The sequence below is a fragment of the Asparagus officinalis genome, chromosome 4 (assembly GCF_001876935.1).
Source record: "Asparagus officinalis chromosome 4, Aspof.V1, whole genome shotgun sequence".
Lineage (NCBI taxonomy): Eukaryota > Viridiplantae > Streptophyta > Magnoliopsida > Asparagales > Asparagaceae > Asparagus > Asparagus officinalis.
The window spans coordinates 3,190,752-3,214,637 of NC_033797.1; the positions used below are offsets into that span (position 1 = coordinate 3,190,752).

The window sequence follows — 23,886 nt, forward strand, 5'->3', positions numbered from 1 at the left end:
TCTTTCCTCATTAGCAGTCTACTTCATGTCTTTCTACCATCTTTCTTGGTCTTTATTTCATTATATCATAAAATCTGTCAGAATTTTTTTTGGGTTCATGAAGGAAATAACAAAATTCACTTTGGACTTTGTATTCTGAAGGACCGAGGAGGATTAGTGAGGTTAATCTCTGGCATCTCAGGATATCTTTGCTAGCCTCAATTTACTTTGGATTATTTTCTAATTCACAACTACTAGAAAATATCTTATATTCATGCCTTCCCAACAATGTTCATTTGTTCTTCTTCTTTGTGTGTGCTCGTGCTTGTGAATACATTTCCCTTTAGGCATAACACAACAAAAACAGCTCTGACTTTCTTCAACATCATTAGATTCATGATAGGAGTTTGTGTTTAGCTCATATATTAATGTTTGTCGAAAGTGATTCCATTGTTTCACACTTTAACCTTCACTTTCAGTTGCCAGATGCCTCCTGTCATTGCAATGATATTTCTAAGGGGTGGCTTTGCAACTTTAGTTCTAAAACATGGCTGATCATGTTCTACATATTTTGGAACAAATATACGAAGAAAATACATGTGACAACTAATATCTGGATATCTGGAAGTTTTGGACTGGTTGAGAACCTACTGATAAATAATTTCAGCTTTTGTTTCTCATTTTATGTTAATCATCCATCAATTGTTTTGCATGGAAACTTTTTGGGAATTTTAGCATTTCCTATTATTATATCAGCTATGAGAATCCCCATTACGTTAAGAGCTCTGCCACTTTAGCTTAGCTTAGTTGTCCTTCTTATGTGCGTTTATTTATTTTTGCCTTTATAACTAGGCATTAATTTTTTTTCTCATTGCATTAAATTGTTCACTTATCATTTTATTCTATTTCTTGATGCTACAGTTTCAGATCAACTTAAAAATTGAAAAAAATTGTGACGATGGAGGTAAACATGTCAGACACAATTCAAGCCATCAAAACCAAGGTTTATGCAAGAGAGGGAATGCCCGCGAACAATCAAGAGCTATTTTTTGAAGGCAATCACCTAAGTGACGCATCGAAGACACTAGCTGACTACAACATCTCCCAAAATTCCATGATCAACCTTTTGTTTGGAGGCACTATGCAAATATTTGTAAAGATCCTTACAACTGGGAAAACTTTGAAGCTCGTAGTGAAGGACAAAGATACCATCCAAAATGTGAAGGCTAGGATTGAAGCTATGGAGGGAATTTCTCAGAATCGTCAAGGACTCGTCTACATGGGAAAATCTCTTGAAGATAACCATTCATTACTTGCTTGCAATATACAAAATGGTTCAACCCTTCAGATGATTCTATGTCTAGTGGATAAGTTTGATATCTTGATCCGCACAATGAATGGGTATCTTATAAAACTTGAAGCAAGATCTTGGTATACTATCCGAGATATCAAGCTGATAGTTGAGGGTATGAAGGATATTGATGCAACCAAACAAAGGCTTTTTTTGTGATGTCACAGAGCTGGAGGACAGCCTCACGCTTTCCGAATGCAGAATATTCTATCGGACAATTCTTCACTTGCATGTTGAGATTTAGATGTTCGTAGATATTTCGAACGGGAAGATTATCACACTAACGATTGATAATTATGATTTCATTGATCCGGACATTTTGTCTGGTCTTTAGTAGGTATTATTATCGTATTTGGGAGTTTAAAGTTGTTAAAACATTGGACGTTTGTGGGGTCTTTCACTGATTTCAGTGGTTTATCTCTATGAAATTTTGATTGGGAATGTCGTCTTGCTTATGTTCACTGTGTTGAATTGTGTGTCTGTATCTGATGCCTTTCTCTGCCAAGTTTGCCCATGAAATACGAAGGATTGTATCTCGAGTTTTTTCTAGCTCAAAAGATTGCTTTCTGTTTCATGTTATGTTTTAAGCAGAGATGGATTGTCATTTCGCAACTGGTTTTACATTGAAGGTGGTATTTTGATTTCCAAAGAACTCTTCTCTTTTGTTCGTTTTCTTTTCGCTAATAACCTTTGGATCGTTTATTTACCGTGTTTCTCTGCCCGGATTCGCGCAATGAAATACGAAGTAGTTTATTAACTATGTTAGATGGATAGTAAGTTTGTAACTGCTTTGCATTAACGGTGGTATTTTTGATTGCACATATAGGATTGTTCTCAAGAATGATCCAGCAGAGCTCATAAAGTCTTTTCTTCTCTGTTTTTTCTCCTTGTTTGTTTATTTCGATATCGCATTGTATTCATGCTCGTCAACCTACAACGCTGCAATGGAATAAAATCAATGATCTTTTCCGAATGGAATAAAATCAACGATCTTTTCCGTGAAGGATGCTAATGAGAACCGTGAAACGTATGCTGTGAGACTTCAATATTTATACTAAAAGTATGCCTAGTTTTGATATGTTATAGTTCACTTTCCAATTCAATTATTTATCAATGCTCTATCAACTACTGCATTTGCGCTAGAGAAACAAGAAGGATGATTAGTCTTTTTGATATGTTACAGTCGCTCAAGTTACAAGGAATGTAAAGATCATTGTAGATTCAGATTCTGTGGCAGTATTCACTCTATTGAATACAAGAACGAAGCATAGTTCACTTTCCAATTCAATTATTTATCAATGCTCTATCAACTACTGCATTCGCGCTAGAGAAACAAGAAGGATGATTAGTCTTTTTGATATGTTACAGTCGCTCAAGTTACAAGGAATGTAAAGATCATTGTAGATTCAGATTCTGTGGCAGTATTACATAAAACTATTCACTCTATTGAATACAAGAACGAAGAAAATCTAAAGATTTAATTCAATGACTACCCTTTTAGGAGTACAGTTAGGTGGTAGTTCCTCGTGTTGAATCAAATGATTTTGATCAGCAAATACCTTCTTGCTTTCACAGCCTATTCGTTTCAGAGGCACAAGGCTCGGCATGTAACTTGTGTGAAGACGCCAGGTACTTGAAACTGCAGGTTCCTCGTACATCTTGCACCCTTCTTCAGAATTCTTTGCTTCATCGTACAGGATCATCACATCGTGTAACCAAACCTGCAAAGCATCGTCGCGTTGCCACAGGCCAACGAGTCTCGGAAACCTGGAAGGTGTCCCTGCCGGTGCGCGGGGGAGCTCAATGATATGCGTTCTTTCCCAGGAAATTATGTTGTGGTATTCCTTGAGAGTCCATATCTTGATGTCCGACTCTGAAGTAATGATGACAGAGATGCCCTCTTTGAGCTGTGTGAGCTGCAACTGACCGTCGTCGTTCGGAACATTGTCTATTACCTTACCCTCTTCAGTTCCGAGGTCGATAGATAACAGGTGCAAATCTGTTGATGAATTAGCATAGGAGATTGTCCAGTGTATCTTCCCGTCGATATAAATAGGACCATGGCGTGTATTGAAATAAATATCTCCGACATCTCTCCATGACTCTTCGGCGCCCAGAGTGCGTATGGATAGCTTGCCCGGGGACCCTTCTTCTGGGCGAGAAAAGTTGTAGCCATGATCTTTAGCAATCACGACTACTTTGTACTCTTTCGTTGAGGGACTGAAGCCCAGTCCGACTGAGCAACTGAAAATATCCTGCATCGGGTAAGGAGGAAGCGTGCTGTACTCAGCACCGAGGGGATTACAGATCTCAATAGGTTGCCGGTAATCATTAGGCCTGAAGCAGAGAAGTCCGTTGCAGGTGTTAGCGAGCTTGTAGTCGTCCTCGTTCCACGTACTGTTATTCCACTTAGCGAATGACTGTCTTTTGAGGATATACCATATCTTAGGCTTCCCTGCGACGTAGTCTTGGGCCAAGGAGACGGCAATGATGGAGATGTTTACGTTCCTTCGGATGGAGAAGAAGAGAGGCGTAGGATTGTCAGAGGGCAAGTGGTCGCAATGTAGGCTTCGGAGATGATGGTCCTTGTGTATAATATCTCGCCATGCCTTTGAAACACAGGCGGAACGAAGGAGAGACTTGGTCGGAATTCTAGAGAGGACTTCAAGAAGCAATTCTTTAGGGATTCGCTCCATTGATCAACTTTGAGAGAGAAGGTGAGAAAATAATTGTCCTGGGTCTATATATAGACGTATAAGGCTTCCTAAAGTTTCAAGACTCCTAATGTAATTAACAAAAGGGTAAAATATTAAAGACAACATCTATCAGAACTTTTATTTGAAAACAATTATTATCTTTAAAATGCTTATTATTGCATCAAAACTCTAAATTTATTAATGATTTCGGGTATGTTGCCCAAAAAAAAAAACATATTCTGTAATCACGGCGTAAACATATTCTGTAAGATTTCAATAGACTATCTTAACGCCACGCTGAATCATCATCATCCCGATGATGTTTTGTTAGAAATCCTATCAAAATTACCCATCAGATCCTTGCTCAGATTCCAGTGCGTGTCGAAATCATGGCGATCCCTAATCTCCGACCCCCAATCCCACAAGAAGCTGCCGCCGGCGATGGCCGGCCTCTTCTCCGCCGGCGCCAGCCCCAAATTCGTCTCCCTCGCTTCTCGATCCTTCGTCGATCTGGCCAAATCCAAAAGCGGGCGAAAATCCCAAAGCCGCCCAGGGCTTCCATCGAGCTGGCCCTTGCTTTCAATCCCAATTCCGATACCCGCTCCTTCAAGATCGTATCTTTCCCGTTGCCGGGGGATGATCCCGTGCGCCGCTGGGGCTCCGACGAGGTCGGCGTCTTCTCGTCGGATACCGGCAGCTGGAGCACTGTCGGTGGAATCGCCGGCCTCAGTGAGGTTTGCTCCGCAAACACCCGCATTGCTTGCTCAAAGAATGAATCTTTTTACGTTCTTGACGTCTATTATGGCCGTACTTTTGCGCTTGATTTGAAACTGAAGGAGCGTCGGCCGTTACATTGGCCTGATGGGTAGATTCGGAGGGCCGGTCTTTATGCGCCCTGTTTTGGGTTTTTTAGGGGGATGTTGCATATTGCATTCGTAATGCCTGAGGCTATGCATCTCTGTTCTTCATAGTCTGAAACAAATAAATTTATGTACAAAATGAAAAAGACCCAGTTCAGAAATCAAGAAAGAAAAGTAAGGTTTAATTCAGACATCAACAAGCATGCCAAAGAAAGAAATAATAAAGATGCGCCAAATTAATTTCTAAACATTACATTAGCATAGAGACTCACCTGAATCATGAAGTCCTGAGGCGGCTGTTTTGGGCCACAGAGCTTTGCTCGGATGCCAGAATATCCTGGCTCTAGACATCCGTCCTTTAGATTTGTAGAATCTAGCAGATCGATCAGAGTTGACAGTATAATCAAACCTGGAGCATGTGCAAACTATAAATTTCAGAATTCGCACACTATGACTGGAATTAGTAAGTGATGAGTAAACATAAATACCGGCAATGAAACTATAGAAAATATATGATGACAATGTCAAGAAGAAGTTACAAGAGAACATCAGAGTGGATAGTATGGGTTGTGCGTCGAAAGAAATTAAGGTGACATTTCTAGCAACTGTTGTTTACTTAATTGACATTTGAGCCTAACAAATTTTTAATCAATTATTTGTCCTTGTAGGCTGGAACATTCTTTTATTCACCAACAAACACTTCCGGCAGATTACGAGCATATCAATAACATATATGCATGGTAATTAAGGTAAAATTTTTATAACAATCATATGTATCCAATGTTTTAAATATCAGCCGATAAACCGATATTATCGGCGAATTATTGGTTTTGGGGGCCTTCCGCTATGATAAGTTCGATTCTAAATCGGTTATCGTTTTTGGAAGTTTATCGCTGATAATGCGGCGATAAAGTGAGTTATTGGCCGATATTGTCGGCCCAAAAATAGGAATTATCGGCCTTTGTTTGAGTTTTGACTTCGGGTAACGGGCACCTATTGAATGGACTTTAAAACCCGACCCGACCTGAGTTTTACCTTTGGTTAGTGATTCTAAACATAATTTTTTACATTTACATTTTGGTATGTTTATATTTCATTACATATGGTTAGATTAAATTTTAATATATTATATTATGTATATCACCATCCGGTAATGTCACTCTGATAAATACTACTTATCCCAGATATCCGCTATTTGATATGAATTTTGACCGCCCGATAAATCCCCACAAACCAATATTTAAAACATTGTATGTATCTTCCTCAAAACAATCCTTATTCTGTCTTCTTTTGGAGCTAGCCGATACACTTTTTGAATAAAAACTTGTTGAAGACCCATTTGTTGTGCTAGACTTTCCTTGCACTCTTGCCTAGTTTCTAAAACTTGTTATATTTTGTAATGGTTTTTCTTTCTGAAAAGAGAAGTTTTTTACAAGCCATTTTTCTTGCTTTGTTAACAGAATCCTTAACTCTTCCAACTTTTCTTGCTCAATCATGTTTCATTTTGCAGATGACCTTGTTTAATTATTTATGAAAATGGATATGTTATGCCATCAACCAGCGGCTATAACATCAATGACTTAAACTTAAACCCTTATTTCCATTTGCCTAATAAAACATATATAGTAGATATAGGATGATGATGTGTAAATTTATTGTATTCCCAGGCTCTACGGATTCTAAGCGAGACAAATACAAGATTTTGTGCAAGTATAACCTGATTACATGTGTATATAATTTATGTGGCAAATGTAGACAAATTATGTGGCTAATGTATATGTAGGGGGAAAAAGCATACATGATGAAGAAGTAGTCTTTGCCTTTTTCCTTTTTGGCACATCCAAAAAGAAAAAAAGATCCACCTTGATCAAACTTCTTTGCCTTTCCCCTTGTTCAGGAATTCGTACCTGTTTCTAAAAAATGGCTGCTGGATCATGTTGGTTTTAAGAGATCTCAAATTTAGAATCAACAGTAAAAAAAAGATAATCTGAAACTTGAAAACTTTTCTCAAAAATTTGAGATAGCAATAACATAGAATCTGAATATTCTATATATAGATAATGATAATATTAAAAATTGTCATTGCCCATGCCTGTGCATGTGTGTTTGTGTGTGCGCACATGCATTCATGTATGCGAGTTGTGTTCATGCATGCATATATAGTGCATGTATGGGTGTGTAATGCATGCATGTGCCTCACGGACATGCATGCAGAAGTGTGAGTGTCAAGAACCTTTGAATTTGAAGAAAATATATTCGGAGATATCTTATTCTACTCACTTTATATTCACCAGATTTATCAGAATCCATGTACATCAAACTGACTCACATTGCTGACTATGCTCCTTCGCTGCATCTGCAGATCATGGCCGTCCTTTACAAATTCCATCATGGCAGATGCTCATTGTGCAACAAATTTTCAGCACCAGGTTCATCATGGGCTCATTGTGCAACAAAGGTAATTTCCGGATTATAACATTTTAGCCTATTTTTTAAAGTAGTTGTGGAGGCTGAAGATCAAATCATGTGATAACAATGTTAGTTTCCTTTCAGCTATATTGGATAACGTGTTTGTCAAAATATTTGCAATGTCTTATTAATGCTGTTTATAAGTAACTGATTCATAGTCTTGTGCCTTCCAACACAAGTTAAAACTTATTTTAGTAGATCTCAAATATAGTATCATACTACTTGAAATAGAAATTTTATACTTTTTTTTTGGTAAATGAAAGATTTTATTCATCACCAAATGTAAAAATGAATGTACATCAAGAATCTCATCATATGTATGAGATATCAAAACTGACATTAAGAGTTCAAAGAAAATAGAACTCAATCAAAAAACTCAGCCACTAACAGCAACTGAGTAAAACCTGCTCTCCTCAACAGCAACTAACAGCAGCTGAGTTAAAACCTGCTAATTGCTCTCTTCAATGACTATCATAGTGAAATGATCCATTCTCTGTCTTCTGCCTTAAAAGAGCCATTGAGAACAAAAGAATAAATGCTGAATTTGATATCTTTAAAAAGCTGATCAGCTGGCCTTGCTTTCTGCCTGAAAATCCTGAAATTCCTTTCTCTCCATATACTATAAACTGCTGTAGTTAGAGCCATCTTTTTAATCCTTTGCTTGAAACCATTACCCTTCAGTCTATCACAGTACCAAATCACAATCTGATTCCAATCACAGGACTGCCATTTGAAACTGAGCCAATCCATAATTTTTAGCCACACTTCTCTTGAATAGCAGCACTCAAAGAAAAGATGGTTTCTGTTTTCAGAACCAGTACACAGACAACAATTGTTAGAGTTCATTAATCCCCTCTTAATCAGTCTGTCGATAGTAAGCAACCTATCTTGGATTGCTAACCAACAGATAAAAGAGTGACTGGGGAAGTTTGTAGTCTCCCAAACTGTTCTATGCCATGGCACAACTGAAGAATTAGGGGAGAGAGCATTGTACAATGCTGAAATCTGGATTCTAGAATTTTCAGAGCAAGATTGGATGAGCAGCAACAAGTTATTTAGACCTCCACAAAAGCTAACAGCTTTATCTCTGATTTTCAAAATTTTCTTCCACATCCATGAGTCCCAGTTTTTAGCCTGAACATGCCATATATCATCATTTCTTAAGTATGCACTGTGTATCCATTTGATCCATAGACTCTCTTTATTAACATGGATATGCCACATTAACCTCAGCATAGTTGCCATATTCCAAATTGTTGCTGAGTAGATGCCAAGACCCCTATGCCTTTTACTCAAACAGGCTTTATCCCAAGAAACCAGAGGAATTTTATGTTTTTGATCTGTTTTGCCCCATAGAAAGTTCCTGCACATTTGATCAATCTTCTGCAATACTCTAACAGGAAGAATATAATTTGAAGTCCAATATATCTGGATGCCAAGAATAGCACTCTTAATAATTTGTAATCTGCCAGCAAAAGACAGAGCTCTATTTTTCAGACAAGCTTGTAATTGATCTGAGATTTTGTTTAAAAGAGGAGAACAATCAGTATATGATAATCGTTTGGATATCAAAGGAACCCCCAGGTAATTGATGGGCAGTGCACCCTCTGTGAAGTTCAGGAGATTACTAATCAAGCTTTTGGTATGTTCATCAACACCACTATAAAAGATCTTACATTTTTCTGGATTTGCAACCAGACCTGATACCTCACTAAACTCCTTGAAGCAGTTGAAAAGAAGTTTAACAGACTGAATGTCACCCTTAGAAAAGAGGAGGAGATCATCTGCAAATATTAGATGAGTGATTTTTAACTCACCACACCTAGGATGAAATTTAAAAGATCTGTCCTCTTTAAGCATGTCTAATTTTCTTGACAGGAACTCCATACCCAGTGTAAACAAATAGGGAGAGATAGGATCACCTTGTCTCAAACCCCTTTCTCCTTTGAAATAACCATGTAGTGTGCCATTTAAAGAAATAGAGTATTTTGGGGATGTAATGCACACCATGATCCAGTTTGTAAAGATATCAGGGAACCCCAGACCAGTAAGCATATCTCTAAGAAAATTCCAACTTATAGTATCGAAAGCCTTCTTGATATCTATACTCATCATGATCCTGGGTGAATTGTGCTTCCTGCCATAGCTCCTCACAATCTCATGAGCCATCAAGATATTACTTGATATTTGCCTTCCTTTAACAAAGGCACTTTGAGCCTCATTAATCAAAAATCCCATCACTGTCTTTATCCTGTTAGCTAGAATTTTCGAAATGATCTTATATAGACAGTTACAACAAGCAATAGGTCTGAAATCAGAAGGGGTCTTTGGACATTTCACTTTAGGAATTAGAGATATGGAAGTTGAGTTTATCATACCAAGCAGCTTCCCAGTTCTGAAAAAATCAAGAATTGCCTGTGAAACTTCATCTCCTATAATACTCCATGCAGACTTGTAAAAGGACATATTAAATCCATCAGGACCTGGAGCTTTATTATCATCCATGGAAAAAACAGCTTTTTTGATTTCCTCCCTAGTCACAGCAGAGGAGAGTGCAATTGCTTGAGCTTCATTTAAACAGACCCCTTTGCTAATGACTTTACAGTCAGGCTTTGGGGTAACAGTTTTTGATCCCATAAGATTCTTATAAAAAGAGATAAATTCTTGAATGATTCCCTCACCATCAGTAATCTTGTCACCTGCACTATTATATAGTAGATTAACTCTATTGAGATGCCTCTTAGCCTTGATTGAAGAATGAAAGTAACTTGTACATCTGTCACCCTGCACTATCCATTGTATCCTTGATTTTTGCTGATAGAAAGACAATTCACACTCCAACAATCTGTTATAAGTGACTATGCATTCTTTCTCCTGTGCAATGAGTACTGAATTGAGAGGATCAGCTTGTAGATTGCTTTGAATTTTGTCCAGATTTATCTTTGCCCTATTTACTTGTTCACTTATATTATGAAAATTTCTCCTGTTGAGGTCCTTCAGAGCAACCTTCAAAAGTTTCAGTTTGCTAGCAACAGAGAACATCTTACAGCCAGTAATAGGAGTTTTCCAGATAGAAGAGACAGTGGGAATGTAATCTTCATGCTTAATCCACATCTTGAAAAATTTAAAAGGCTTTTTACCTTGATCACAATCATCATACACTGAAACCAAAGCTGGGGAATGATCTGAACAATTAGGTTGGAAAAATTCCACATGACTGGAATTATAAAAATTTAGCCAAGCATCATTTACCAAGGCTCGATCCAACCTACTCCAAACTCTTGAGTTTGCTTCTTGCCTGTTATTCCAAGTAAAATGACAACCTTCTGTTTTCATGTGAGATAGGTGGCAATCATCAATGAAATTCCTGAAATCCATGGTTTCAGCCTCAGTTACCACTGCACCATCCAGTTTATCATCACTACCAGTAATAGTATTAAAATCACCACAAAGAATCCAAGGCTTATTTCCAGCAGATAACCTGACTTGTTTTAGCTTCTGCCAAAGGTCTCTTCTATTTTCCAGATGATTATGACCATATATTGAAGTTATAAGACAATCAATTCTGCCATCAAAAGATCTGACTACACAAGTGATATGTTGAGATGATTGACTTTCAATTTGAACTTCCAGACTATTAGGATCCCAAAGAAGAAGAATTCTAGCTTTGCTAGAGTTAAGATCATTTGAATACCACTTCCAGGTGTTTGCAATTTTCCTAGTTACAATAGGTAGCTTATTTGTCTTGATTTTTATTTCAAAGAGAGCCATAAAAGATATATAATTCTGTTGCATATGAAGCTTGACAAGATGCTGCTTAGAAGACTTATTTAGTCCTCTAATATTCCAAAAAGAGAGATTCATAAACTTGCAAAACCCCCCCTGTCTACTGTAGAGGGATTATCATCCATGTCTTTTAGAAAATCAAAAGAATTTCCCAAAACTCTAAGCCCAGGCTTCTGCATAATGAGTCTTGATTTTATAGGTTGAGAGCTTATGGAAACACCCACAAATTTATCCTGACTATGCCTAGCTAGAGAAGGTAATGAGAATTTCTCAGAAGACTGCCCAACAGAAGTTTTGCCTGCAGGAATCTCTGAAACATGCACAGCATGCACAACCTTTTTCCCCTTGATTTCTCCACTTATCTGAGTTATTTGATTTTCAGACAGCTTGGAAGTATAATGCAACCCAGAAAAAAGCTCTTGTTGTGTAGCTTGAACTGCCATAGCATCATTTCCTGCCATTTTGTTCAAAACACCAGAGACAACATAACTAACAGTCTTCTCTTTTGGCCTCCATATTTGTGTCCTAGAATTTTTCCTACAATAGGTTGTATCATGTCCCACCATCTTACAATTTTCACACCATTTAGGTTTCAACTCATATATCACTTTTTGATTTACAATCTTTCCATTTGGTCCATGTATAGGAATCAAATCAGGAAGGGGGGAGGGCATATTTACCTCAACCAAGACCCTAGCATATGCCAATCTCTGCTTATTAGCAGTGAGTTTATCAGTGGTAATAGGCCTACCAATATGACTAGCAATCTTGCTTATGGCATTTGAGCTCCACAGATTCAGTCTTAAGCCAGGAAGTTGAATCCACAGGGGATAAACATTACCATTTAACTTGTCAAAATCATCATCATTTGTCCAGATTTTCAATAGAAGGGGTCTTGAACCAAAAAACCAAGGACCATTCCTAAGAATATTCTCCATATCCTCTTTGCTTTGAAATTTGAACAAGAACAAGCCATGCTTAAGAATACACAAATCAGGAACTGACTAGTGTGTCCACACTTTTTGAATGTAACTTTCCATAGCCTTGAATTTGACATTTAGGCCTAAAACTTGGCCAATTAAAGAGAATTGCCAGTTTGAGTTACCCTCATTCCATTCTTCTTCATTAAAAGCCACAAAATCTTTTTCTTCAGGATCTACAAAATTCAGATTTAAGCCACTACCAACTTTCCTGTTATCGGCAAATTGATGTTTACTACTCTTCTTGTTTTTTTCCCCAAGATTCACTGGAATTTCCTTTGATTCCTTAGGATCCAGAGAAGCAATTGGGGATTTAATAGCATTAGTAGCAGAGCTATCAACAGTTTTCACTTTTGTTTTCGATGCAACAGTTACATCATCAAGAATTGAAATCACATTCTCCAATTGTGATTTAGCATCTAAGGATCTAGCAGATAAGCTTTGATGACAACTAGAAACATCAAAATCAACTTCATCAGCCCAGGAGATCTTACCAGATCCGTAACTAGCATCAGCCTCTGATTGCGAATCTTTAAGCTGACGAGAATGAAGTCCGATGATCTTCGGAGACGAAATCTGATCACGGTGAGATCCAGAGTTCAAAACCTTCAAATTATCTTCCATCTGATCCCGATGAGATCCAGAGGTCGAATCCTTCAATATATCCGCCATTAGCCTTTTTTTCTTCTCCCCCTTCGGCCCCGTTGAACCCATTAGATCCAAGAAATCCTCATCATCCTCCAAGGATCCAGTATCCGAATCTATAGGAAGAAGAGAATTAGAATTTGAAGCACTAAATCCAATTTTTAGAATTTTTTCCCATTATTTTTCTTTTTTTTCGCCATTTCAATCACAGCGGGAGCGCAAAATAGCAGGAAAAAATTCGCCTGCTAAAATACGCCTCTAACCGCCCATTTTAAGCTACAACCTTGGTTCTTTTTTCTCAGTTAATATGTGAATTTGTGATGTCTTAAATTTTATACTTTTAACTTAAAACAGGAAGAAAACAATCTCATAGGATTTGATATTTCTATACTAGGTAGGTAGGTAGGTAGGTAGGTGTGTGTGTGTGTGCGCGCATGCGCGCGCGCGCGCGTGTGTGTGCGTGTGTGTGTGGTTTATTTAATGGCTTTAAGATATTTCAAATTTAGGTATCACAGTACTGAAAAGAAGATAATTTGAAATATGAAAAGTTTGTGTATGTATGTATGTATGTGTGTATGTGTGTGTGTATGTGTGTGTGTGTGTGTATGTATGTGTGTATGTATGTATGTATGTATGTATGTATGTAGTTTATTTAATGGCTTTAAGATATTTCAAATTTAGGTATCACAGTACTGAAAAGAAGATAATTTGAAATATGAAAAGTTTGCTCAGAGTCAAAATAGAGCAATGACATATTATTTGAAAATTTTATGTATAGCTAATCATAATATTAAGAAGATAATGTGATCTTCCTGGCTGACTCTAGGAAAGATACCCTATCTCTTGTTTTCCCATGATTTCATGTTGGAATCCAATGATTCATCATTAGTTGTCGCCTTCTAACATGGAAATTTGTGGATTTCACGGAGTATCACAAGAGATATTCTATGTTGAAAGTAAGCGAAGAGGTCTCGGCTTTGAATCATATAGGTTGCAATCTTCAATCAGGAGGATACTTGATAAAGTGAGATCATGAGCTTCTGCTTGTTGTCTGTGACTATGAGGAGTCCAGCAATATCCGAGATTTTTAACTTGGAGAGCTACTAATTGAGCGTCTTGTGCCTGCACTGCCTGGAAAGACTTTAGCATCAATTGTCAGTTCTTCTTGTATTGGATTAATATAGACATGTTTATTTCTTCTATTGTGATTCATTCGCCTTCAGTATTGTTTTTTTCTTCCCTTTTAATAATTTAAACCTACTTATCTTGTTAGTACAACCAAATGACTGAAACTGCAAATATGAGGTCTCTCTGTGATATGGAGAACATAAGTTTTTAGCATATTAGAGAAGTTGATGTATCTTTTGCCAATTGAACTATGAGCTTGAGGAGTTTCGTCTTTCTCGATATGTATCCTTGGAATAGATGATATTAGGAATATGGTAGGAATGAACTACACAGAAAAATTCGTCTTACTTGATTATTATAATACATTGCACCTGAAGAAAATAAAATAGGCATGTTGATTTCATGGAAATCCTCCGTTCACTTAGGAGTTTACTATCAGTAATTTTTAATTTTCAGATGTGTGAAGTAATCAGAGTGGATAGTATGGGTTGTGCGTCGAAAGAAAGAAGAACTGTCAAGGATCTGAATGCATGTATCATTTGATGGATGTTACATAGGGTAACCTACTGAAAACAAAACAGGCCAAAAGGATTTATATATATTTTTATTTAAAAAAATATTGTCCTGTTAATCCATATAATTTTTTTCTCTTAACATGAAACAAACTTAAGTACTTAAGTTCACTGCTCATGAGCCAACCATAATACTTCAAATTAGCCTCTAAAACATTAGTTGGAAATTACCTGGGACTCTTGACGTTTAAAAAATTCTTACTGAGTAGTTTAACAACCCGATTTAGGGATGTTAAAGTGCTCATAAAATAGTTGAAGGGTGATAACTGATTAGCGGCATTGAAGGCATAGATGAGGGGATTATAGGCGACGCTTCTTAATATTAATAACAACTTACAACTCTTTTTCCTAAATAAAAATGAATAAAGCCTATTTAGCATTCCTTATCAACAAAATTCAAAAAATCTCATTGCTGGCTGGAACTGCAAATATACACTACAACTGGACTTCCTCAAAAAACTCAGAAACGTTACACTATCCAAATTGTCTTATCAGCCTTTTTCAGTTAGCATTGTCAGAACTTTTTAGCTAGAGTACAAACAAAAGGTAATTAGTTTGACTCCCAAACAAAACTGAAGTCCAACTTTATGTACCAGGGCTATATCACCAACTCACAATAACATTGTGAAGCTCACAAACAAAAACTCTAATTATTCTCTCCTGGTTATTTTCTCTTTCACGTCATTGTTAGCCAGATCTCCGATGGAAGGCCAAGGTTCTGGTTCCAGCATCCAAACAGAGGTGCTGATCGCAGAGCTCTAAGTTTTCTTGATTTTTATTGCTATTTTTTGTGGTGTAATTGAGTGTATGATTATTGTGATTAGTTTATCTGATTAGGGGAATTTTACTATCTATGGTAAGATTGTGGTCTTGGCTATCTTTTTATTTGCATGGCAATACTGTATTTTATTGGGCAAAATGTTTGATTTGTTCCTATTTTTAATGATCTAATTATGCATGCAAATGGGTATCTGATCAGCTTAATTTTGAGAGCTTTGTCTTCCTAATTCAATATTTCCAAACAATCATGTTAGGGTTTTGTCATTTGCATTTGATTTATTCCTTGGTAATATTCTATAAGGAGTGTACATAGGCATTGAACCCTTCTCTTATAGAATCCGCTGCCAATTCTAAGGTTCCTCTTAAAAGAATGGATGGATTTCTTCTAAATTAAAATGTTGATAAATTTCAGCTGTTTAGATATAAAATGCAGAGGTATTCTTTCTTAAAATTAGTGAACTTGAGTTAAAACTTCACCTTGATAGTAGGGAAGAAGTTCATCTCAATCTGTGTTGCTTGGGAGAAAGTATCTACTGAACTGGATCCATTGGACATGTGGTGTCAAGCTCTTGGATCAATGCAGAACGCTAGGGTTTGGAGATAAGTGTACTAATCCAAGGGTTCTTTTTTCTGCTCACCACATAAGCAATCATAACCTTGTCGAACAAAAAGTTTTCCACTGCATGGTCCCGGATATGCTGACATGAGCATGGCTCTGAAAATGCACACGTAAACAAGGATACGACAAGAAGCGTCATGTCCAATATGTTTAAGGTTATTATTTGTACTAGATGTCTTCTGATATGAGATTCCTTTTTAGGAGGTTGTTGCTCAGATCTGATCACTATCGTCAACTGATTATTTTGAGGTCGCATTGACTTCCAACATCTCAACTATATTCTTGTCTCGTTTATCGCGTAAAAAAGAAAGAACATTCTCATTTCACGATTTCCATGCAATAAGCATTCTCAATGGTTGCTTCGATGATCAACAAAGTCCTTGTTAGCCGACTCCATCCAGAAAAATTCTCTTCCTGATTGGCAGCATCCAATCGGCTCCATTAATAATCACCGTCTTGTGTTGAAAAAATCATTGCATCCCTCCAAAATCCAATCAGAACTCCATTCACCAGGGTAGACTTCGAAAATCTGTCTTTGTTGGTCTTTTCTTTTCAACGTGCGAAGCTTTGATACAAGATGGAGTAAACCATCTTGCAACTCCCCTATCCTTATCAGTAACCACGAACAACATATATATTGTTAGTGAGGTCTTCAACAAGTCTTTTCATTTTGATGTCTGACCTTCACAACACACTGACGGAAGATTCATAAAAGAAAATAACAAAAAGGAAAGAAAAATGAATGATCATATTCAAGACTTGGGTGTGCATGAAATGATTCTAACACACATAACTTTACATTTGAAGCGTTGATCAATCATGGCTTGGAGACATTAGCCGCTTGTGATTAAGTAGATAAACATCATTCTTCTTCTAAAAGTCTCATATCTCCACCAAGACGGTGGACTCATCCCCGTTAACTCCGTCTTTCCTCAGTAGCAATCTACGTCATGTTTTCTATCATTTTTCTCTGTGTTTGTTGCATAGAAGTTGAGAACTTGGGACGCCATAGAGAATCATGACCTAGGTTATTGTCCCAGATTCGCGTGGAACACAACCCAATTTAGAATTCATACTAGTTATAGTTTTGGAAAAAAACAAACTCTTTTTTAAAAGAATAAAATAAATAACAAGAAATGCGAGAACTTAAGCAAATAAAGGATGCATACCTCATTGCAACATGATTCTCAAGTTTTTTTAAGTGTTACCATTAGTTATATCAACTAGCATATTTCTTAAAGTTGACTCTTGAAAAACCTCTAATTCCTACATTTAAAAACTGAACCTAAAGCGTACCACATACCTAGCGTGTCATATAAGTCTACCCACCTCATACCCAATTCCTAATGGGCGGTGTACCATGCTTCCATACCCGTCCTGTGAACTGGATGAACGGGGTTCCATGCAACTGTGGTTTATTGCACTCTATTGTTAAAATCTACAAAACATTATTTTAGAAATAACTAAATTCATCGTGAACTTTTTCTTCCAACTTACTATTTAACCTTAGCCATCTCAAGATATCTTTTGTGCCTCACAACTACTACAAGAAATCATGTACTCATGATTGCACTACATTGTGTTTTGATGTCTCCTCTTTTGGAATGATTTGACAAAACCACTTTCTTCAAAAGCATTTGGGTCTTGATGAAGTTGGTTGGGCTTCGTCTCCTTTTAGCATGAAACAAGTACCGGTGAAACTAATCCAAGGGTGTACCAAGCTTCCATACCCGTTCTGTGAACTGGATGAACGAGGTTCCATGCAACTGTGGTTTATTGCATTCTATTGTTAAAATCTACAAAACATTATTTCAGAAATAAGTAAATTCATCGTGAACTTTTTATTCCAAATTACTATTTAACCTTAGCCATCTCAAGATATCTTTTGTGCCTCACAACTACTACAGGAAATCATATATTCATGATTGCACTACATTGTGTTTGGATGTCTCCTCTTTTGGAATGATTTGGCAAAACTTTCTTCAAAAGCATTTGGGTCTTGATGAAGCTAGTGTGGCTTCGTCTCCTTTTAGCGTGAAATAAGTACTGGTGAAACTGCTTCATTACATTATTACTTTTTTTGAACGTGCATGCATAGAACCCTTATGTTAATGTGCATGAAACATTGATATTGGTGGTTGTAATTCCTCAAAGTTGAATGATGATTGTGAATTTTCAATTTGTTCACTATGTCAAATATCTCAATTGGCTAAATGTCGCTTGAGCTCACATGGAATGTCTCTCCTTGTATAGAGAAGCAAATGAGGGGGGAAATAGAAAATATTGGTCCTTAAATTTTTTGAAAGATAAAAGGTAAATAAAACTATTCCTTTCCTTTTGAGTTAATTATCTTCTTTATCTTCTACACTTTAAACTTCAAAAAAGAGAAAAATATTTAAAAAAGTAGAAGCAAAAAAGATATCAACAAATCATTTAATAGACGTACAAACACGTAATTAGTTATTGAAAAGTATAAAGGTGATTCTACTTGGTCTTCGTCCTATATTGGAAGGTTTTGAACATGAAGAAATTTATCAAGTGATTCTACTTGGTCTTCGTCCTATATTGGAAGGTTTTGAACATGAAGAAATTTATCAAGACACATAAATGATTGAAGGAAGAGGATGCATATTTATTGGAAGGTTTTGAACATGAAGAAATTTATCAAGACACATAAATGATTGAAGGAAGAGGATGCATATTTATTAAAATGAAACAGCATCTTTCCCTTATACAGTGATGCAGAGATAGGCAAAAGAGAGGGAGAAGAAAGATTCTTTGAACTAGTTGTAAATTGTATAGAGAATGGAATTGAGAGAAAAGTAGTGTCTTAGTAGAACCCTAAAATTCTATATGGATGAAAACAATACTTCTCAAATGTAGATAACAATATTTCAAGTGACAAACATATTATATTGGATTTTAGACAAGCTAAATGATCCGTTTAAAACTGTGATACCCCAAAATGGTATAGTTCTACATCAGTTGTCTATGTGAATGTAGTTAGTCAAGGAAGTCAAGTATTAGCAATAGGTAGCACTTTTAGCGATGAATAGAAAAAACTTGTTTCACTCAATGGGTCTCAGGGCTTATATCACGCCAATAGGCGCACGTGCCTGAAGCCTAATAAATGATACAATAGTAGTCAACCAACCAGAAGTGTGAAACTAGGTTATATGTGAGACTAAGTGTTACAATGTGTAAGGGCAGTGGGAATCACCTCTAGAACCCATTGGAGCTACCTCTAGAATCCACTTTGGTCGATGGTGATCATAAATGAATTATTGTCATGGCATGATGAGGGTGTCATCTAATTAAGGTGAGATGATCGTGATACCCCAAAATAGTGTAGTCCCGCATCAATGTGTGTTCGAATATGGATGGGTTTATATAATTAGTCAACAGAGTCATGTAGCAAAAATAGATATCAGTTCTTGCGTTGGATTGAGCTAAACAACATGTTTCACGCAGTGGATTGTAGGGGTTGAATAGGACCAATGAACCCACGCAGACCCGTGGCGTGAAAGTATCTTATCGATATCATTGATATCGCCTAATATAACTAAAGGAATTGGCCAATAATGTATATTTTACAATGGCTATCTAAGGTTCGAAATACAAAGAAGTTGCTTTCTAGTGGTACATTAGGCAAAAATACAAAATTAGTAAAACCCAATGTTTAGACACTTCTCATATTTCTCAAATCAATAACTTGGTTCCAAAATTCTTAACCACCCACACTCCATACACCAATAAAGATGAGTAAAAGCCATAAATACTACTAAGATTTCAAAGTCTCAGACCTTCTTATTGTACGATTGGACCTGATATGGATTGAGAACTATTAGGTTGTGAAAAAAGTTAATGTTTAGAGGTTTGTTTGGCAACTTGAAGGTGATGATAAAAATGTGAAATGATACAATTTCAAGACACAAATAAAGGAGATGAAAATGTGGAATGATATAATTTCAAGACAGAGAAAGGATATCTTCCATATGGATTCCACACATTTATTACTTTCACATTTTCATCTCACCCTTTCTCTTTAGTATTGAAAATGGGATTTTCATTGCTTTTTATTTTTATCGTACATGTACCTACTCATTGCTTTACATATCCCCAATATATTCGATATATCCTTTTATAAGTCTTGGCACAGAATGATATAGTCTCCATATCTTTTATGGCATTTTGGGCAAATTTTGGGCAATAGATATCCCCGACATGGCGGATATATCAGCCGACATGTCCTTTTATATGGTTTGTTGCAAAACAATATAGTTCTGCGAAATTATTTTTAATTTTTTAGGAAACATTCTAACGCTACGAAGTTTTTAGCAACCTCTAGTAGGCGCTTTTCCCTAAGTTTCTACAATTGGTTAGTCCAAAACATATATAATCTGCATATTTGTGTGCTTAGATTTTATTAGGTATGTTTAAATTACACTTTTAGGGCGTTATATTATATATGCAAATCATCTGATATGTAACCACAATATTTATTACATATCCTTGATATTTTCCCAATTTCCACCATCCGATAAGGATTTTCACTGTCCAGTATTCCCCGATATTCGATATTTAAAACTGTGCTCCTACTTGGCATCTTTTTCACACTTGACTTTAGAGTTGCCAAATATCTTGTCTCTTTAACGTCTTTCTGATGTCCTTTTAATGTTTGTCAAAAATGGTTCTGTTCACATATACACCTTCACTTTTCTTTCCTCATTAGCAGTCTACTTCATGTCTTTCTACCATCTTTCTTGGTCTTTATTTCATTATATCATAAAATCTGTCAGAATTTTTTTTGGGTTCATGAAGGAAATAACAAAATTCACTTTGGACTTTGTATTCTGAAGGACCGAGGAGGATTAGTGAGGTTAATCTCTGGCATCTCAGGATATCTTTGCTAGCCTCAATTTACTTTGGATTATTTTCTAATTCACAACTACTAGAAAATATCTTATATTCATGCCTTCCCAACAATGTTCATTTGTTCTTCTTCTTTGTGTGTGCTCGTGCTTATGGATACATTTCCCTTTGGGCATAACACAACAAAAACAGCTCTGACTTTCTTCAACATCATTAGATTCATGATAGGAGTTTGTGTTTAGCTCATATATTAATGTTTGTCGAAAGTGATTCCATTGTTTCACACTTTAACCTTCACTTTCAGTTGCCAGACGCCTCCTGTCATTGCAATGATATTTCTAAGGGGTGGCTTTTCAACTTTAGTTCTAAAACATGGCTGATCATGTTCTACATATTTTGGAACAAATATACGAAGAAAATACATGTGACAACTAATATCTGGATATCTGGAAGTTTTGGACTGGTTGAGAACCTACTGATAAATAAATACAGCTTTTTTTTCTCATTTTATTTTAATCATCCATCAATTGTTTTGCATGGAAACTTTTTGGGAATTTTAGCATTTCCTATTATTATATCAGATATGAGAATCCCCATAACGTTAAGAGCTCTGCCACTTTAGCTTAGCTTAGATGTCCTTCTTATGTGCGTTTATTTATTTTTGCCTTTATAACTAGGCATTAATTTTTTTTCTCGTTGCATTAAATTGTTCACTTATCATTTTATTCTCTTTCTTGATGCTACAGTTTCAGATCAACTTAAAAATTGAAAAAAATTGTGACGATGGAGGTAAACAGGTCAGACACAATTCAAGCCATCAAAACCAAGGTTTATGCAAGAGAGGGAATGCCCGCGAACAATCAAGAGCTATTTTTTGAAGGCAATCACCTAAGTGACGCATCGAAGACACTAGCTGACTACAACATCTCCCAAAATTCCATGATCAACCTTTTGTTTGGAGGCACTATTCAAATATTTGTAAAGATCCTTTCAACTGGGAAAACTTTGAAGCTCGTGGTGAACGACAAAGATACCATCCAAAATGTGAAGGCTAGGATTGAAGCTATGGAGGGAATTTGTCAGAATCGTCAAGGACTCATCTACATGGGAAAATCTCTTGAAGATAACCATTCATTACTTGCTTGCAATATACAAAATGGTTCAACCCTCCAGATGATTCTATGTCCAGTGGATAAGTTTGATATCTTGATCTGCACAATGAATGGGTATCTTATAAAACTTGAAGCAAGATCTTGGTATACTATCCGAGATATCAAGCTGATAGTTGAGGGTATGAAGGATATTGATGCAACCAAACAAAGGCTTTTTTGTGATGTCACAGAGCTGGAGGACAGCCTCATGCTTTCCGAATGCAGAATATTCGATCGGACAATTCTTCACTTGCAAGTTGACATGTAGATATTGATCGAGATTTGGAATCGGAGGACTATCACATTAACGATTGATAATTATGATTTCATTGGTTCAGCCATTCGGAAGATTGAATAAGAAATGCCTGTGAGTTTCTGCATCAATTAATCAACCCCATCTTTGGAAGTATGAGATCAACTACTTTAAGACTTCTGGTGACGTTTGTTCTGGTCTTTTGTAGGTAATAACGTATTGGGATGTTTTCAAGTTGTTAAAACCATAATCTATTGTCTTTCCTTTTATGTGCAAAAAACTTGAGCATGAAGGAGTTTATGGAAATCTATGCTAATGGTTTTGATTGTTAAAATTTCCTTATATGTTCACTAGTGTTTCAACATATGGGCATTTTATGCGTTTGATCATCTTTGGATGATTTCTTTAGTTTATTTGTCGTGTTTCTCTGCAGAGGGTAAAACTGATGTTTCTATGATTTTTATCTCAACCTCAATTGTAAGCTTGGCGTTTATCTTCAAAGTTGCTTTCTTTTCATGTTAAATTTTAAGCACATAGGGATAGTTTTGGTATTTTTGATTGCACATATAGGACTATTCTTAAGAAATTAGCCAGCTGAAATCGTTGTCTATTCTTCAATGTTTTTTCTCCTTGTTATGTCGAAATAGCACTTTATTCATGCTCATAAACTTACATTGCAAGAACAGAGTCAATCAATAATATTTTCCAGGAAGGATGCTATTGAAAACTTTAAGAAAAAAAGCTTGGGAATTATGTTAATGGTGGATGTCAAAAGAACTGAAGAAAGAGCTATCAAATTTATGGTAAAGTTGTGAAAGCTTGGGCTTCTCTTTCTTAAGAAACCATCCGGTGGGGACGACCCGACATTAAATGTGCACGAAAAGGATGTCAACCGTTGAATCTGGACACAAAAATCTTGAAATCTAATGATCCGGCAGTTGACATTATTTAGGTGCACTTTTCCATTTTTTCTCTCTCACGTAAAAATTTCATGTGCGCTTAGGTCCGTAACATTAAATGTCCTTCAAATGAATGCTAGACCTTACATTATTGGATTTCGGAATTTATCCACAAATTTAAGGGTTGACATCCTTTAGGTGTATCTTTATTGCTAGGTACCATTCATACTAGATATTCTTTAAGTTAAAATGTTAAGTTCGTGAATCATCATTTTCCATCTATGCAAGTATCTGAGTTATGCTCTTTTTTTAATCTATTTATAACTTGACAAAAATTCACAATCTTAGTCTATTACTTTAATGAGTAACATCATCATAAAGTACAAGCATTCCATTTGCCTACAATTTAACACGATAATTAAGAGTTTATTGGCATGTTCAGTATATATGTTGAATTTGGCTAACTTTAATACACCAAAGTTTCGAACTTTTGTTAGTTCTGTGTTACAATTTGACACTCCAGAGTTTTTAAATTCATACCTTCATTAATAAGCATGGTTACAATTTGACACTCCAGAGTTTTCAAATTCATACCTTCATTAATAAGCATGTATCAGATGTAAGTCCAGAATTTTGAAGAATTATCGAGACAGTGTCACCTTTATCTCTGTATCTAAGATTTAATGAGATTCAAATGAGATGATCACTTGTTTCTTTTGAAATAATTCTATTAATTGCTGCTACTTCTCGTTCTAACATGATAATGGTTCTGTATTTGCTTCATTCTTCATTCAGAAACCCGCAACTGAAGTCTATACCAATTTTAGCGAATGACCTGCAGAAGGT

The 23,886-nt window shown here is 36.2% G+C and overlaps 4 protein-coding genes across 6 annotated transcripts; 3 read left to right on the forward strand and 1 right to left on the reverse strand.

Annotated features, from left to right (window-relative positions):
• On the forward strand, positions 907–1,705 carry LOC109839700 (polyubiquitin 11-like). The gene has a single exon (XM_020408212.1). The coding sequence runs from the start codon at positions 938–940 to the stop codon at positions 1,487–1,489; it is 552 nt and encodes a 183-aa protein (XP_020263801.1). The 5' UTR covers positions 907–937; the 3' UTR covers positions 1,490–1,705.
• On the reverse strand, positions 2,800–4,026 carry LOC109836246 (putative F-box protein At1g33530). Its single transcript, XM_020404110.1, has one exon. It carries the CDS (start codon positions 4,024–4,026, stop codon positions 2,800–2,802), a length of 1,227 nt encoding a protein of 408 aa, XP_020259699.1.
• On the forward strand, positions 4,290–7,587 carry LOC109836374. Of its 3 annotated transcripts, none has more exons than XR_002245941.1 (3): positions 4,305–4,760; positions 5,555–5,635; positions 7,181–7,587. XR_002245941.1 is itself a non-coding variant. In XM_020404258.1 (2 exons), the coding sequence occupies exons 1-2, from the start codon at positions 4,416–4,418 to the stop codon at positions 7,360–7,362; spliced, it is 459 nt and encodes a 152-aa protein (XP_020259847.1). In that variant the 5' UTR covers positions 4,290–4,415; the 3' UTR covers positions 7,363–7,587. The 3 variants fall into 3 exon arrangements, 1 of the variants encoding a protein (XP_020259847.1); XR_002245940.1 differs by having other exon boundaries at positions 4,318–4,760; positions 7,249–7,584; XM_020404258.1 differs by lacking the exon at positions 5,555–5,635 and having other exon boundaries at positions 4,290–4,760; positions 7,249–7,587.
• LOC109836247 (polyubiquitin-like) lies at positions 21,521–22,156 on the forward strand. Its single transcript, XM_020404111.1, has one exon. The coding sequence runs from the start codon at positions 21,521–21,523 to the stop codon at positions 22,154–22,156; it is 636 nt and encodes a 211-aa protein (XP_020259700.1).

Coding starts and splice junctions, on each gene's coding strand:
- LOC109839700 (XM_020408212.1), top strand. CDS start 938: ATGGAGGTAAACATGTCAGACACAATTCAAGCCATCAAAACCAAGGTT.
- LOC109836246 (XM_020404110.1), bottom strand. CDS start 4,026: ATGGAGCGAATCCCTAAAGAATTGCTTCTTGAAGTCCTCTCTAGAATT.
- LOC109836374 (XM_020404258.1), top strand. CDS start 4,416: ATGGCGATCCCTAATCTCCGACCCCCAATCCCACAAGAAGCTGCCGCC. Junction 4,761..7,248: donor GAATCGCCGGCCTCAGTGAG/GTTTGCTCCGCA, acceptor CTGCATCTGCAG/ATCATGGCCGTCCTTTACAA.
- LOC109836247 (XM_020404111.1), top strand. CDS start 21,521: ATGGAGGTAAACAGGTCAGACACAATTCAAGCCATCAAAACCAAGGTT.